This window comes from Lycium barbarum, chromosome 4 (genome assembly GCF_019175385.1).
Source record: "Lycium barbarum isolate Lr01 chromosome 4, ASM1917538v2, whole genome shotgun sequence".
Taxonomy (NCBI): Eukaryota; Viridiplantae; Streptophyta; class Magnoliopsida; order Solanales; family Solanaceae; genus Lycium; species Lycium barbarum.
In genome coordinates, this window is record NC_083340.1 from 579,779 (window position 1) to 596,579 (window position 16,801).

The window sequence follows — 16,801 nt, forward strand, 5'->3', positions numbered from 1 at the left end:
ATGGGGTGTTTTAGAAATATTAAGGCACTTCTCAACCTTTTTTTATTATAGAAAATCCCTTAGACTAAGGCCCCGTTTGTCCATAGATACCAAAAAAAAAATCACATTTTTTGGAATTTTGGAGTTGGAGTTGTGTTTTGGCCATAGTTTTTGAAATTGTAGTTTTTGGTGAAATGTAGTTGTAAAAAATTGAAAAAAGTGAAATTTTTTTGAAAAATAAATTTTTGAGTTTTTGGTATTCCGGAATACAACTTCAAGTTGTATTCGGAATTTTCATGGCCAAACATTGATTCCGGAAAAAAGTGAAAAAAAAATCCAGAATAAAGTGAATAATTTTTATGGCCAAACGGAGGCTAACTTTTTGAAGGTGATGACATGTACTATAACTTCTTCATATGGCTTAATTTTACTCCTACTTTATTTCTTTATTAATTAAGGTGCCACACTCAATTTGGGTAAATTTAGAAAATTTTAAGGTTCTCTTAAAACGCTTAAGAAACTGTGAATTGTGATGATATCAATTAAAAAAAAAGACACGTCACTATGCATAATTTGAATGAGAGAATATACTGCAATGCTTCCAAGATTTTCTGTTCTAAGTAAAAAAATAGTAGGTTCACTACCAATTATAATGTTTAGTATTGCATTCAAAAATACATATTTAACGTGCCACTAGATTATATTAATTATGCGATAAGAAAATTTGATACAGGTTATACTTCTCTAAGTAAAATATTATTAATTTTATATTTTGAGTTTGGGCCCGGACTTAGCACGAGCCTGCCGTAACTAGTTTAAATATATGTGTGAAAAAGTGATTATAACAAAAATTATCTCAAACTTGATCAACTTTACATAGTAAACTCAAACTTAAAAGAAACACATTTTAATTTTTTGTAAAATGAGTACAATTTAAACTGACAAATATTTTGAGAATCATATTTGAATTCTATCGAATATGACTTTCAAATAACAATCTTCTCCAGATAGAATATAAATAGATAATGACTTTCTGTACAACTATTATCCGTTCTTTTATTTCTTTTTCTTTTTCTTGTTCATATTGGTTTTTTCCATTATCGACATGAGTTGAGTTTAAATAAAGCAGTAAGAATTTATATAGTCGTTTCTAACTTGTTTGGGACGAAACATAATTATTGTTTGTCATTATCCTATACACGTTTAATATATATTTTTACCCTTTTTTTTTAAATAAAAACACGAGTAAATGAGCTCACCATATATTCATGATCCCTCTACTTGTGGGGAAAATAGAGAAATATTAAAGAAAAGGGGAAAGAATCATGCATGGATAAGTTCTATTGAATTAGGTGGAGGATTCAATCGGATGTGTGTTTCTTTGTCATGGCCAAGTCACCTTTATGCGTTATTTGAGGTCTCGTATTCAAAATACATTAAAGGTAAAATAATAGGTACTTAATTTCTTTTTATTTTTTAAAATCTTGGTAGATAGAGATATAGAATTATCATACTGATAAGAAATAATAAATACATCATGCATCAATATCATGATTCGAACACGCACGATTATCTAAGTCACCTACTCTCTAATACGAGGATATACTTCCAAATAAGAAGGAAAGCTAGGAATTAGGGACCACGTTATCCTTGTAGCTTGGAACAAGAAAAAAAGACAAAAACAAATGGGATATTAGTACAAAGAAGATGAAGCTGAGCCACATAAAAGGGCACATGCGATTCTGAATTTTGCAAGTGCTACGGTTTTGTCAGCATTATGAGCTTTTCTACCCTACTTGGATAAGCATTATGACAAATTGACAACCAACACTTGCGAATCATTAACTACAAGTGCTTCCCATTTCCATTCTTAATCAGTCATCTTTATCTCTTCCACCAAAGATCCCTCTAATCAGCATTATCCACTAAATCTGTTATAACAGTTTTTACATTGAGAATGTTGTAGAATTCAAGCCAAATTTAAGACTCGTTGATGACTCCACATAGGATTGTACTAAAAAGCGGGTCGAACAGGAAAAAAGTTATACATTTTGGCTTCTCTAAAGTTACGCTTGGAATACTTCAAACAAAAATAGAATTCCTCACTACGTCATTCAAGATGTCAATTAAGCTAAGTGAACAAAAGAGGTTTCAAGGAAACAGTACAGTGACCAAAATATCTTTTTTCATCTCCACAGTTGGATGAATGAAATACTTCCGTGGACCCAAAAAAAAAAAAAAAAAAAAACAAAGAAAGAAAGAAACGCTTCGAACTAACAATACGCTCACATCACCAGCAGTGGCGGAGCACATAGAGTGGGGGGTATTTAGTTAACGAAATCGCCACTTATTGTTTCATTATTCTTACATCATCATGTGCATGTATAACAATGTCATAGTATCAATAGCACGCACTTGCATAAATTTTGAAGCAGAGAAGTAAGTACAATACAAATATCTTTATGCAGTATAGTATTTAGTAAATTCTATAGTCTCAACTTCTACAGAGTCATAGAGCCAACTCCATCTTCAATGAGGAGCATAAAATTGCAGTTACCAGAGTCATTTACATCTACCATTTCGTAGCAGTATAGAAATAGAAAATTTCCTTAAACGTGGGTTGGTCAATTCTTGTATGTGTGGAGAATAATCAAAGACTTGGGCTACATGTCGTAGAACAAGCATGCCAAGACCTTATCAAAATTTGACGACTTATGATACACTCTATAGCTTATTTTTGTTACCTTAAATGTGCATACGTTACTGTCTCATCAGACAGTGACCGCTATGTGCCTATATGAACATGACGAGATATTTGAATTCAACAACTTGTTGCCTATACGTCAAGGTGTTGGAATTTGTCTGTAACACTGCTGTTCAAAGTCCCTTGATCACTAGCACATGCAGCAGAAGCAGATTTACCATGTTCTAAATGCTCCAAGAAGTCCATCACATGTGGATCGGTCCATGGACATCCTCGTGGTGCTTCAGGACCTGCCACCCAGCCAAGATGGCCTCCTTTCGGGGTGACAATCAACATACAGTTTGAGTTCTCCTGAGGGAACAACAAAAATATTAGCTACGTACGATTTTAAGCACAAACTGAATACATTGTGCATGCATTCATACAATTGAGCCTCCTCTGCTGGTCCCAAGTCTCAACTATTCATGTGATAAATTCTTTAAGCCAACAGGCTAATGGCACTAAAATACTAGTCACTTGGTAAATGAACTTCAATTTAGGGTATCAAAACCAAAATCAACTGATGATAAAAATGCATTTGTTTTAGGCCTAATGTAACTCTTTCAGAAATATTTTCCATAGTAACTACCAACTACTGGATCCTAAATTGCCTTTGCATATACCAACAACGGATATTCGTTTAGCTCTTCTCTTGAGACACATGCCAAGTCAAGAAGACATCCAATTTGAGATGCAATATTATTATTTCAGATAAAAATGGGATGGAGTTAAACATAAGTCACACTGTTGCCAATGTTTTTTTTCATAATTAAACATAATCCTTAAAATTGTTCCTTTGAGATGTTAAGGTCTCAGAAAGTAAAATTGACTATTTTATTCTAGATCTTGCTTTTGCAATCTAGAAAGTGCTTCGCCTGACTGATCTATATAAATTATAATGAGTAAACGAAGCCTAGAGACTACGAAGAAAACAAAATCTCAGGAAGTATCCTTGCTTGGTTAATACTTTGACAAACAACAAAATAAGAAACTGCAAGAATAACCACAAATGAAATATTTTGGCAGAGTTTCATATGCACATCAACAAACAATGAGAAAATATCAACAAAATAAAATGGGTTATGAAAATGAAGAAGTATCTACCTCAATATCTTTACGAGGGATTCCTCTGGCTGGAGCAATTGGGTCATTTGCAGCCTCCACAAATAAAGAAGAGTAAGTTAACTTCGCGTTTTTGTCTTAATTACTACTTGCAGAATCTTAAAAAGTATATTAAAAGAGCTAAAGTGCTTACGGTTTCACCTTCCATACCCACTCCCCACAGCCTTTTCTTTAAAAGAATAACCAAACACTTATGAGATTCTACTGAAGTTAAATATACCACCTGGTCTTTTTTCTTTTTTTTTTGAGATGGTACATACCACCTAGTCTTTTTTACTATTAAGTTTTAATAACAATATACCACACTGACCAGAAATCAATATCCACAGAGCACTGCCAAGAAAATGCAGTGAAATTTCAAACTGCAGACATACAAATCTGGATCATTCAGGATTTATTCTTATGGATTATCGGTAAAGATTAAAAAGCTAAGCTACTACCTGAGAATTAAAAAAGGAAACACACTGTATCAATAAGATGGCATTACTTGTCTAACTTTTGGCAGAGGACCGAACTGGACTACTTATTTATTTTTGATCTCTCGCTTCTCCCCTCCTTTCTCTCTTTTGCTTTTTCTCCTTTCTTTTTTGGAGAGAGACACAGAGAGATGGAATACTCTTTAAATCACCATGAAACTTTAGATTATGTCATTGCAATATTCTAGCCAACTTTTCTGTGTCCTACAAAGATCTGAAGAGTCAAATTTGCCAAAATGTAATTCTCTACACTACATAACTTAGTGCAATGCTTTTTCTAGGAACTGGTCACAATAACATTGATTAAAAGTCCTTCACATTTTATTAGGTGAAGTAACTCTTGAATGCAACGAAAAGGGTGAAACGTCTATTGATAATTAATCAAATTGCATAAAGGTACATCGGTAATGGAAAATATCCTACAATAGATAACTACAAATGTGTATTGTCTAAAAGAAACAAAAAGTTAAATACATTCTCTCTCAGCTTTTTTTGCATGGAATTTTAATATAATATGATATGATGTTCAGATTTTGCCACAAACATGAATTGTAGACCTACAAATGGCGTCTAAAGTATCATAAATAAGCAAATAAAAAAAGGACATTGAAGAGTAAATGGCTAAAATAAACTTACTTGGATACAAAGCAGAGGTGTACAGACATTTGTAATGGAATCTGAACTGCTTGAGTTAGAATAGTAATCATCCACAGACTTGAATCCAAATGAAACTGCAAAAGTCAAAGGCAATTACCAATAAGTTCAGATGCAATCATATACAACTGTTCATGCCTGCATACAAGCATAAACACCTCGTGTCAGTCCTTCATCAAAGTCTCTGACAGTTTTGGCATTGGCAGCTAATGGTATATTAAATTCGCCTTCCATATCTTCAAACAGTAGAGCATGCCTGTAAACAAGAGCTCTAGTTAAAAGAGGTCAAATGTACCCTGAGTAAAAAAATGGAAAACTGAATTATGCAATTACTTTTTGAAAATTCTGCACAGAGAATTTGCTAATGCTCTGTCATAAACATTGTTAAAGCCCTTATGGAAATCTTCGTCTGCAATGACCAAATTGAAAGGATTGCACAAGGAAACAGCACCAGAGAGAAGGCAAGAATGAGATTCCTGCAATGGAACAATAAATATGAGAGATGGGCAATACATGGACACCTGCAAGTAGATAACTAGAGATAACGACCTCAGAGCAATGGAATTGAAAGGTAAACACAGACCAGAATGACCAATCAGTTGAGCACCCCTATCTTTATTGTGTCTAATTAAGTTGACGATAGACGCATCATTAAACAAACAAATATTGGAAAGCATCTTCCTTAATTAAGAATTCAAGTACTCCATCCACTCCAACTTTATTTTCATCATTTGTCTATAGATTGAAATCAGTTAATTACGGAACCAAAAGTTTGTTCTCTTTGAAAATACAAATAGTGCAAGTGTGCAACTAATTGGCAATATTGTTGAAGACAAATACAGCAACTGGTAGTCAAGTTTTCCCAATATTTGTTCAAATTTGATTTTCAGAATAAAGAAAGCACGATGTTGACCCAGGACAAATGAATGGAGACAGCAGTGCTAAATTACATCATAACGTTCCATTATTTCAAACACACGCCCATTCAAGAATTATTGCCTACACTCTCTGTAGATATTTACTGTAGAGTGACTCCAATATAACTTTCAATTGATAATTAAAAATAACCAAATGAGGAATTGAAAAGAATTTTCTAAAAAAAAAAAAAAAAACGCTCCAGTTCAATGAGTGTTTATTGAGATGTCTTACCCCTTGTTTGGATGGTGGTTTCCCGTGGTTCATTAATGTATGGTTTTCTATGAAATCATGTTTGTCTCCATTGTTCTTAAAATTATGTGGTATGGTGTTATAAACTCATAGTTCATTCCACAGTTATATAACCATGAAAAGTCCCAATTTTTGTAACCACGGATTTGGTGGTTTTTCCGTGGTTACGTATTTCATTTCTCCATTATACCCCACCCCACCCGCACCCCTGGCCCACCCTCCCACTCACCCCATCCCGCCCCTGCCCCACCCTACCAGTACACCCCCACCCACTCCACCCCCGCCCTACCACCCACCCTAACCCACCCCCAACTACCCCACTCCTCTGCCACCCCACCCCACAACCACCCACCTCACACCACCCACCCCTCCACCACCCCCACCCACTACCTACTTATTTTTAAATTTCTTATTTTATTCTTTACATGAATTTTATTAATATATATAAATTAATTTCTAAGTAAGAGTTAAGGGTATTCTAGTAAACTTACAAGTTATTATACTGTACCATACAGTCAAACCAAACAATACAAATGTTATTAAACCACAACAAACGATACAGTCTATCCAAACATTGTGTTCATTAATACAGTACAATACAATACAACATCATACTGTACCATACCACTATACATTAATGAACCACGGGAAACAACATCCAAACAGAGGGTTAAGGATCTACATAGGATAAAAGAAGGTAATACATGATACCGCAACACCCCTTCTAGTTAGTTTTCTTAAGCAGCAACATTGACTTCTTTTTTATATAGACTTAAATCAGGCTATAGAGGAATAATCTCGATAGCCTAACGACAGAGCTGTGGTTTTTCGCAGATTGCTCTCACATATCATTTGAACCAGTTGAACTACTCAAAACGCATCAAGAAGATACAAGGGTTTGGGGTGTTCAGAGAAGAGAGATGAAGAATCATTCTAAGGATCATAAGCCTCATAGATGAAAATATGGAATATCATTTCTAGGCACCCAATGGTGCGGCCTAGCAGTCAATAAAGTGGAAAAATGCGGAGATCAAGGTTCAAATCCCAATAGAGATAAAAAAAAAATGTTAGGTGATCTCAGTATTACCATCTGCCTAAGCCTTGGTGGACAAAGTTACCCGATACTTGTGCTAATGGGAGGTAGCAGGTATCCGATGCAACAGTTAAGATGCGGGCATGCTGGCCAGTACATGATCATTATAAGAAAAATGAGACACCGTTACTAGATGGCTCTAAAGATGTTCTAATTATCCAAAAGCTCATGAAACCCAATTCTACTGACAAACACCCAGCAGCACCGGAAATAATTGAGAAAAAGAAGACCGGGAAAGAGCTCAACATTTTCCCTCAATATACTCTGCAATGTTATTCATCCTCATCACAGCATCTCTAACATCACAAGGTAGGGTAAGGCTGCATAGACTTCACCCTTCCCAGACCCCACTTGTGGGAATACACCGGGTATGTTGTTGTTGTACTATGTGATGTTATTATGCTTGATCCATACATAGAGTCTGCACTTTTTCTCAGTAAACTGTATGATGTTAGCCTGATTACTAATACTCAACAGAAACTACAATACTAAATTTAAATATGCTAACAAGTTCACCATAGCATCATACCAGACAAATTCTCTACGCAAGGTAGATCAGCACAAGGGCAAAATGGAGGAGGAACATTGATAAGCACAAAATGAATTGATTGAGTTACCTGTCCCAAGTAGCGAACAAGAATATTTGCTCCAAGAGACCAGCCTATTGCATATAAATTTGCCGCTGGATAGCGGTTGCTGACATGTGCCACCACTTCATACATATCACCAAGAAATGAAGCCGAATAGAACTGCATGAATTAGCTCACCAATAAAAATGAACATATAATTTATACATGTCAAAGATGATTGCATTTTGACATTACCTTGAAGAGAAAGAGTAACTAAATAATATATTTCACCCTAAATAGATCGATGCATGACCAATTGTATCTTGCATCTCAACAAATTGTCAAGCTAAAAAATCTAAGCATACTTTTGATCGCTACCTATTAAGAAATAAAGCTGATTAAGTTTGGGAACAACGGAGTTAATAATGTTTATAGGTGATGATGGAGCTAGAATAATGGAGCTATAATGATAATAATAATAATAAAAATAATAATGCAGTTAATTATCAGAATATTCAAAAAGTTCAATGAGGAGCTATAATGATAAGCAGACTTTAGAATGTCTACAGTACACATCAAGAACTCTGGAGTAGAGAACTCCTTTCGATGCCTAAAATGGAAATACACGTTGATTTCCTACATTGCCTAGGTATTACCTCCACAAAATGTTGAGCTTAAACATGAAGCTATGCCTGATAGTCTGGTAATAAGCCAGACTGCGAGTCTGAGGGTGCAGATATGAAGAAAAATGTCCAGGACCAAACGAAATGGAAATTGGAAATTTAGAGATTATTATTAGGAATATCATCCAAACAGTGTTCAACAGACAGAAAAGCAAATGTCTTCTCACTTATTAGGCTCTAATAAGATATTAGTTACCATCAACATCATGGAACTGTTATAATCTCTTTCCTTCTTCCGCTGCCCTACCCCTGACGCACTCTAGTTTCCTTAAAAAGATCTGCATTGAAATAAATTTCTAAAGGATCTTCATTGTATCTTTGAAGCTCTCATCACTCTTAAATCTTGCCTTCTTGGACAATCTTTAAATCATACAACCATCATGGCATCCATCCACTGCCTGTAAGTTCAATTTTAACTTGGCAAGGATATTTAGAATTAAAATGCCTTCCAGATTTAATATATTCTCGCTTGAAAGTCTTGGAAAATTGTCCAGAGCTATTACTATAGAAAATTTATGCTCAACTTAACCATTATTCTCAGCCACTTGAAGGTTGCATTTACCCCCTTTTTGTTCTAGGTAAACTATTGAAGTAAGGAGAAGGGCGAAATCGTCCATAGTTGAACTTGTTGAACTATAGGGTGGAGTTGAAACCTTCTTACTTGTTTCGTTCACTATGTCTTACTTGAAATTACTTGGTGAAAGAGACCGGATCATGTCAAGCAAGGAAGGGGATCCAACATTTATGTGAAGATAATTTTTCGAGCCCTTCCGAAGACAATAGTCCACATGAATATCAATATATCATTTGCATAAACATAGAATATAATCAGCTTTAAAGAATTTCATCTAATAATTGATGCAATGGAAGCAGAAATTTATACTTGGTTCATAAAGATCATTCTTTTAGCAAGCATGTGAAGATCAGACAAAACAAAAGGCATCAATGCCCTGATGCTAGAGGAAAAAAAAAAAAAGACGTACAGAAAATATACTGAGCCAAAAATGAAGCAAAATGGGCAATCATATAGATAACTGTTCTACTCGTTAACTTTCTCCAGATACTTCTGCTTTTCCTCGTCAGTCATGTAAGCAGTGAGAGGAAAAGACTTTCCAATTCCTAGAGGAGTCTTGAAGTGAATTTTATTCTGAGCAGGATCCTCAATGCTCATCTCAACTATTGGCACCCACATAAATAGCTGCTTACTCTTAATCCCAGTCATTTTCTTCATCCTGCCTTTCTCCACGTACGCAGTGACCTCGGTGCCATAGCTAACTAGAGTTTTTGTTGCGACAAAGTAATGCTCATACGGAGCCTTCTGTTTCATCCACACAAATCCAGTTTCACGAACACGGCCACATTCTTCAAGGTCTTTAAGAGCAAGGACGCCCATGGGAAATCCCAACTCTTTTAGGAGTTCAACAGAATGACCAAGGCACTCTTCAGCTCCATATACAATTTCTGCTCCTGCACGCTCATCTTGGCAGGGTTTTTTATCACTAGCCATTTTGCAGTGGAATAAAGATCAAAAAGTTCAGTATTGTAAGATCCAGCAGTTCAGGTTATGGTTTGGTGCTTAAATATACACAGAGCAGGAAGTGGAGAGAAAGAGAAAAAGCAAGGTTGTTGGCTGAAAGTTGAATAGAAGGGATCTAGTTGATAATATTGTTTACCTAACCATAATAAGTCCAAAAGAATGGACAGCACAAGATCACATTGGCCAACTCCAATAGCAATAACTTTATTTTCTTAGGCAAAAAGTCTGAATAACTGATACTAACATTGGCCAAACTCCACCAGCAAGACTAATAGTAGTATCAAGGAGAGGAAACTAAAGATCAAATCTATATTGATATCTGAATCAACCAAAGTAATGAAAGTACCTGGGGAGTTGTGACAGGACTATCTCCACAGCCTCTGCTATTGAACACCACAACTCTCCAACCCCAGTTTCTAGCTCTCACCAGCATATGTCTCACGTACGAGTCGTCGCTTCCCCCAGTCAGACCTGGCTGCAAATACATTTTCATTTTATATACACAGCCTTACTTCTTCTTTTTTGAGATGAAGCAATAGAAAGAAGACTCACAAGCAAAATGAGCAGCGGGGAGTCAGGAGGTAACAGGCGATCATCGCCGGAAACCCAATCAAGAGCAACAGAGCCATCATCTTTAGTCCTCAAACACTCTCGCTTGAGACGAACATCAGGAACAGACCTAAAAAAAGCTGCAAATATAGTCTCTATATGTCGATTCCAAGCAACAATAGGAGAAGCAGTGTAGGGATTATTATTCAGGGATTTAAATGCAGAGAGAAACTTGTCTTTAGCTCCACCAATGACTTCAAGAGGAACATTGTTGGACGACATTGTAAGAGTGGAGGTGACGTGAAAGGGAGGAGGGGAATTAGAGAGGTATTTGAGATGGCGGATGCCAATGGTGGCTCTAGCCATTGGTTGGTGGGAAATGTCCCCACGGCCTACTGTCTTGTTTTTAATTTGTAGCTTCTTCAAGAAGATAATAAGTGGTGCTGACTAGTTCCAGAGAATTTAATTTTAAGAATAAACATTCTTTTCTTATTTCTGAAAATGATACTTCTAGCTGGCGTTTGCTCATGCCATTCATTCTCTGTTCATGATTTCCCATAAAAAAATTCAAATCATGATTTAGAAAAAAAAAACTAAATACCCATAAATTTATATTTTATAAAAAAAAATATCAGAAGTTGGTAGATATATTTATCAATCATTTATATCAAATATTAAAAGATATGCAATTTGATGGTATATTTATAACAAATTTACTCTTACAAACTGTATTTTTTCTAAGGATTTTTAGCTCCATACAAAGAACTGTGCTATCATTTGCAGGATTACAGAGGGAGCGAAAGAGAGTCTCAGAATGCTAAAGAGCTGTTTAACTTTAGACACTCATCTCTGTGCAATGTGATTGAATGAACTTTTGGAGCTTGAAAAAGTAGATTCAGAATATTGAGACAAGGCAATTTGCAGGGATACCAAAGGAGTGATGAAATATTCACGGAATATGAATATGATGATACGGTTGCTAATGATATTGACCAACAACCGGATCAAAGTAGCAATGTCGGTTTGTCTTATCAATCGTCTCATTGCGAAATGCATGCTCGACTAAAGAGATTGTCCATACCACATGGGAGGATTGTATTAAAGAATATTTACACCACAACTCATGTCCAATTTTCATTTTTATTGAACTAAAGTTCGATTAATTGATGTTGTATTTTTTAGAAAGGTCTTCTGGCAGCGTATTAAATTTTATTATGAACAATGATTTGCTGATTTGATAAGATTGTATAAGAATTGGAAAAGTTTTGATAGTTTTCACAACTTGTGGGATTTTTATATCTATGAGAAAAAATACAACTTAATAATTGCATATCCAAACAAAACTTCAACTTCAAATCATCATGATTTTAAATCACTGATTTCATATCATGTCCAAACGGCTCCTTATTGAATACCTCAAAACTGTTTGAATTTTCACGAAAAAATGATAAAAATGATCTCTTATTTTTGGTGATAGATTCAAAATAGTAAAGTATCAGCTGGACAATTTTGGCTTTTAAATTTGTTAAAAGTGAACACTCTTGGTCTATATTTGTTAAAAAAATATTTAATGGGAACTCATATTTAGAAATACATTTTTTACACTTTATGTTATTTTTTATCTATTTCAAGAGTTCAAGTGCAACTTTCTGAGGTACAATTTATGTTATATTTGGTAATATTTTTTATGTTTGGTATAATTTTTTATGTTGCAGTTTCTGTGATTCTGACGGAATTTTCTAGTGTTTCTATTTTTTTTTTCAATTTCAATTAAATTTAACAATCAGAATTTGGTAAATGTCAAAACGGTGACTAAAAGTACACAATTTTTGACAAACTTAAAAAATTAAAACCGCTCAAGTGATATTTAAAGGACTATTTTGAACCTACTATATATATTTCTACTATATACTAGCAAACTAAGTCCGTGCAATGCACGGGGCCCAACATGATTAATTTAGTTACTCACTTTAGTTAGTCTTTATGGTTTATATATTTTGCAAAGAATACTGCGATTCTCCTTAGTGAGTCTCCATATTTATTTATTTTTTCCTTTTATTTTTCCCCTTAATTTATCAATTGTTGTTAAAATTTATCTTATTTTGGTTATGTCCTCCTCTTTTTATATTTAGTAAGTTGACAATTCAAATATCCTACATGTCAAGTTTATAATCACAAGATTCAAAGGATATTTTATTATATTATACACATTTTTAATTTAGAACCACAAGATTCGAAAGTCTATATTTATTTTTTAAATTTCGTGTCTAATCAAACGTAGACAATCAAATTGAGACAGGGGGAGTATATGCCAAATGAAGGAAATGAAAGGATAATTGAGACACTGCGTACACGTGAAGACTTAAAAAGTAAACACACAGAGGTAGAATTGATGTTCAACTTCTGAAATGTACACATGTTAGTCCAGACTTAGAGTACAATTTCAGTTGCTTTTTGTACAACTTATTGTTGTTGTGTTCGTCCACCTTGGGCGTTTGTTGTTAAATAAAAAATAATTGTCTTATTTTGGTTATGTCCTCCTCTTTTATATTAGTAAGTTAACAATTCAAATATCGTACATGTCAAGTTTATAATCACAAGATTCAACTGATATTTTCTGATATTATACACATTTTTAATTTAGAACCATAAGATTTGAAAGTCTATCTTTATTTCTTAAACTATGTGTCTAGTCAAACGTAATCACTTAAATTGAGACAGAGGGAGTATAAAAGAGATGAAAGGACAATTAAGACATTGCGGACCTGTGGGTACTTAAAAAGTAAACACACAAGAGGTAGAATTAATGTTCAACTTTTGAAATATACATATGTTAGTCCCTGCTTAGAGTATAATTTCAATTGCTTTTTGTACAACTTATTGTTGTTGTGTTCGTCCACCTTGGGCGTTTATATATAATATTAAAAATATAAAATAGAAAAATAGACATATATTTTTAGTAATGTGGCCAAGTAATATGAGATGAAAGGAGTACTTCATTTATTAATTCTTAAAAAACGTGAAAAGTCAAGTATAATAATGTGGTCAAGTAATATGGGACGAACGAGTACTTCATTTATTAATTCTTAAAGCCAAGTAATATGGGACGGAGGGAGTACTTTATTTATTAATTCTTAAAGAACGTGAAAAGTCAAAAGTGAACAACTAAAAGTGCACGGAGGAAATAAATATGTGTCTGAGAATTAAAATTGAAGTGCATGCGTGTATACATGAGAAGAGAATAAATATTCAATAATATGACATATGTCCACATAGGATTTATTAATTTTTAAAGAACGTGAAAAGTCAAAAGTGAACAAGTAAAAGTGTATGGAGGAAATAAATTTTTGTAGGAGAATTAAAATTGAACTTTGAAGTGCATATGTATATACATGAGAAGAGAATAAATATTCAGTACTATAACATATGTCCATGTGAGATTTATTAATTCTTAAAGAACGTGAAAAGTCAAAAGTGAACAAGTAAAAGTATACAGAAGAAATAAATTTGTGTAGGATAATTAAAATTGAACTGCATACGTCTATACATGAGAAGAGAATAAATATTCAGCAAGAACGTGAAAAGTCAAAAGTGAAAAAGTAAAAGTGCATGGCGGAAATAAATGTATCGGAGAATTAAAATTGAACTTTGAAGTGCATATGTATATACATGAGAAGAGAATAAATATTCAGTACTATAACATATGTCCATGTGAGATTTATTAATTCTTAAAGAACGTGAAAAGTCAAAAGTGAACAAGTAAAAGTATACAGAAGAAATAAATTTGTGTAGGATAATTAAAATTGAACTGCATACGTCTATACATGAGAAGAGAATAAATATTCAGCAAGAACGTGAAAAGTCAAAAGTGAAAAAGTAAAAGTGCACGGCGGAAATAAATGTATCGGAGAATTAAAATTGAAGTGCATACCTCTATACATGAGAAGGAAATAAATATTAAGTACTATGACATATGTCCACGTGGGATAAAAAAGTAATTGGTTTAAGTGTACGAGTTATATAGCTTTTGGTACAAACATTCATTGCATGTACAATTTATAAAGCTTTTCGTACAAGCAGTCAATGCTGTGTTGGTCCTTCTTACACACTTATATATAATAGAACTAGACGGCCTATGCCCGTGCTGCGCACGGGCCCAACACTTTAGATTATAGTGCATTTATGTGTATGTAGTTGTTTTTGAATAGTGATAATATATATTATGTTCAAAACACGATTAATATAACATTGTAGTTTGTGCTCCGTATCTAAAATTTTATTATATTAATGTTCGCTATAAACACAAAATCGGCAAATTTATTAATATTTTTTAAAAGAGAAGACTTGTTTAAAAGGAAACTATTTTCTTTTCTTTGAGATAAAACAATAGCAATATTTAAGCATCAGTTGATACTTTCAATTTTAATTTAAAGGTGTAAAATACTTATTATTTTTTTATCAAATTTTGATTTGGACAATTCTAATTCAAATTATTAAATTAATTTTACATGTTTAAAACGAAACAAAGTAGAAATTGATTTTTTATTTAAACGAAAAAATACTATTTTTTAATTTTTAGTAAATATTGTCGGTTTAGCTCATTTTACTTGTCATGTTGTCTTTCGCATGGTTTTTTAAGAAAACGTCGATTAGAATTATAATTTGACTAATTTACCTTATTCATTATTTGATCTGCATTTGATATATTTTTTTTTACGATATTAATTTCTTTTCACATGTATTAGAGTAAGAATAAAAATAAAAAAGTAATTAAATTCTATCTTATTTTAAAATATAAATATTTTAAGTATATTTATTTTAGTAAACATAACAAATAAATGACATGACGGAATAGCAAATACAACAGTTTAATATCTAGATTAGATCTCAAGCTAATATAAAAAAAAATTGTATGGTTTGACTACTTAACCTTTTGAAGAAAAGCAATTTCATGGATTGACACACACGTGGTAATGAATTCATCATTATTGACTTAATGAGATACATTGGAAATTACATGAATATTGTTTGATTTTTTAATAGGGGGTGCCCCTTTTTTTTGGACATTATTAATTTCACTATTTTTATGCGCGCGTGGGCGCACACACACACACATATATATATATATTATGTTAAAAACACGATTAATATAACATTGTAGTTTTTACTCTGTATCTAAAACTTTATTATATTAGTGTTTACTACGAATACAAAGTCTGCACCTTTTTTTTACATTATTTTTTTTTAATATGGGTTCACTTTTTTTTTTTTGATATTACTTGATTTTGTTAATATGGGGTCCACTTTTTTTTACCGTGAGTTTGGAGATGGTGGGATCCGTTTTTTTTTTATATATATTGCTTGATGTCATTTAGTATGGGGTGCACTTTTTTTTTGTACATTATTAGTTTGTACTATTTTTATGCATATAATATATATACATATACTATGTTCAAAACACGATTACTATAACATTGTAGTTTGTACTCCGTATCTAAAACTTTATTATATTATTGTTTGCTACGAATATAAACTCTGCACTTTTTTTTTAACATTATATTTTTTTAATATGGAGTTTTTTTTTTTTTTTTTTTTTGATATTGCTTGATTTTGATAATATGGGGTCCACTTTTTTTTCCCATGAGTTTGGAGATGGTGAGTTCCATTTTTTTCTTCCTTTTTTTTATTGCTCGGTGTTATTAGTATGGGGCCCACCCACCCCCCCTTTTTTTAAGGGACAACGGACGACGAAGCATGGGTCTAAACCCATGCTTTATATAGTTTTTTTTTTTATATTGCTTGGTGTTGTTTAGTATGGGCCCATCCTTTTGGACATTATTAGTTTGCACTATTTTTATGCATATAATATATATATATATATATATATATATATATATATATACACACTATGTTCAAAACACGATTAATATAACATTATAGTTTGTGCTCCGTATCTAAAACTTTATTATATTAGTGTTTGCTATGAATACAAAGTCTACACTTTTTTTTTACATTATTTGTTTTTTTAATATGGGATTCACTTTTTTTTATATTGCTTGATTTTGTCAATATGGGATACTATGTTCAAAACACGATTAATATAACATTATAGTTTGTGCTCTGTATCTAAAACTTTATTATATTAGTGTTTGCTACGAATACAAAGTCTCCACTCTTTTTTTTGACATTATTTGTTTTTTTAATATGGGATTAACTTTTTTTTTTGTTT

General features: G+C 32.9%; 2 protein-coding genes across 2 annotated transcripts; both read right to left on the reverse strand.

The window, feature by feature from the left end:
* Positions 1-2,375: 2,375 nt before the first annotated feature.
* On the reverse strand, positions 2,376-10,999 carry LOC132634715 (embryogenesis-associated protein EMB8). The gene is made up of 8 exons (XM_060350738.1): positions 10,576-10,999; positions 10,370-10,498; positions 7,852-7,983; positions 5,308-5,450; positions 5,133-5,230; positions 4,957-5,051; positions 3,827-3,880; positions 2,376-3,034 (listed from the first exon to the last, which is right to left on the reverse strand). The coding sequence occupies exons 1-8, from the start codon at positions 10,936-10,938 to the stop codon at positions 2,816-2,818; spliced, it is 1,233 nt and encodes a 410-aa protein (XP_060206721.1). The 5' UTR covers positions 10,939-10,999; the 3' UTR covers positions 2,376-2,815.
* On the reverse strand, positions 9,353-9,993 carry LOC132638839 (uncharacterized). Its single transcript, XM_060355596.1, has one exon. It carries the CDS (start codon positions 9,991-9,993, stop codon positions 9,526-9,528), a length of 468 nt encoding a protein of 155 aa, XP_060211579.1. The 3' UTR covers positions 9,353-9,525.
* Positions 11,000-16,801: the final 5,802 nt, after the last annotated feature.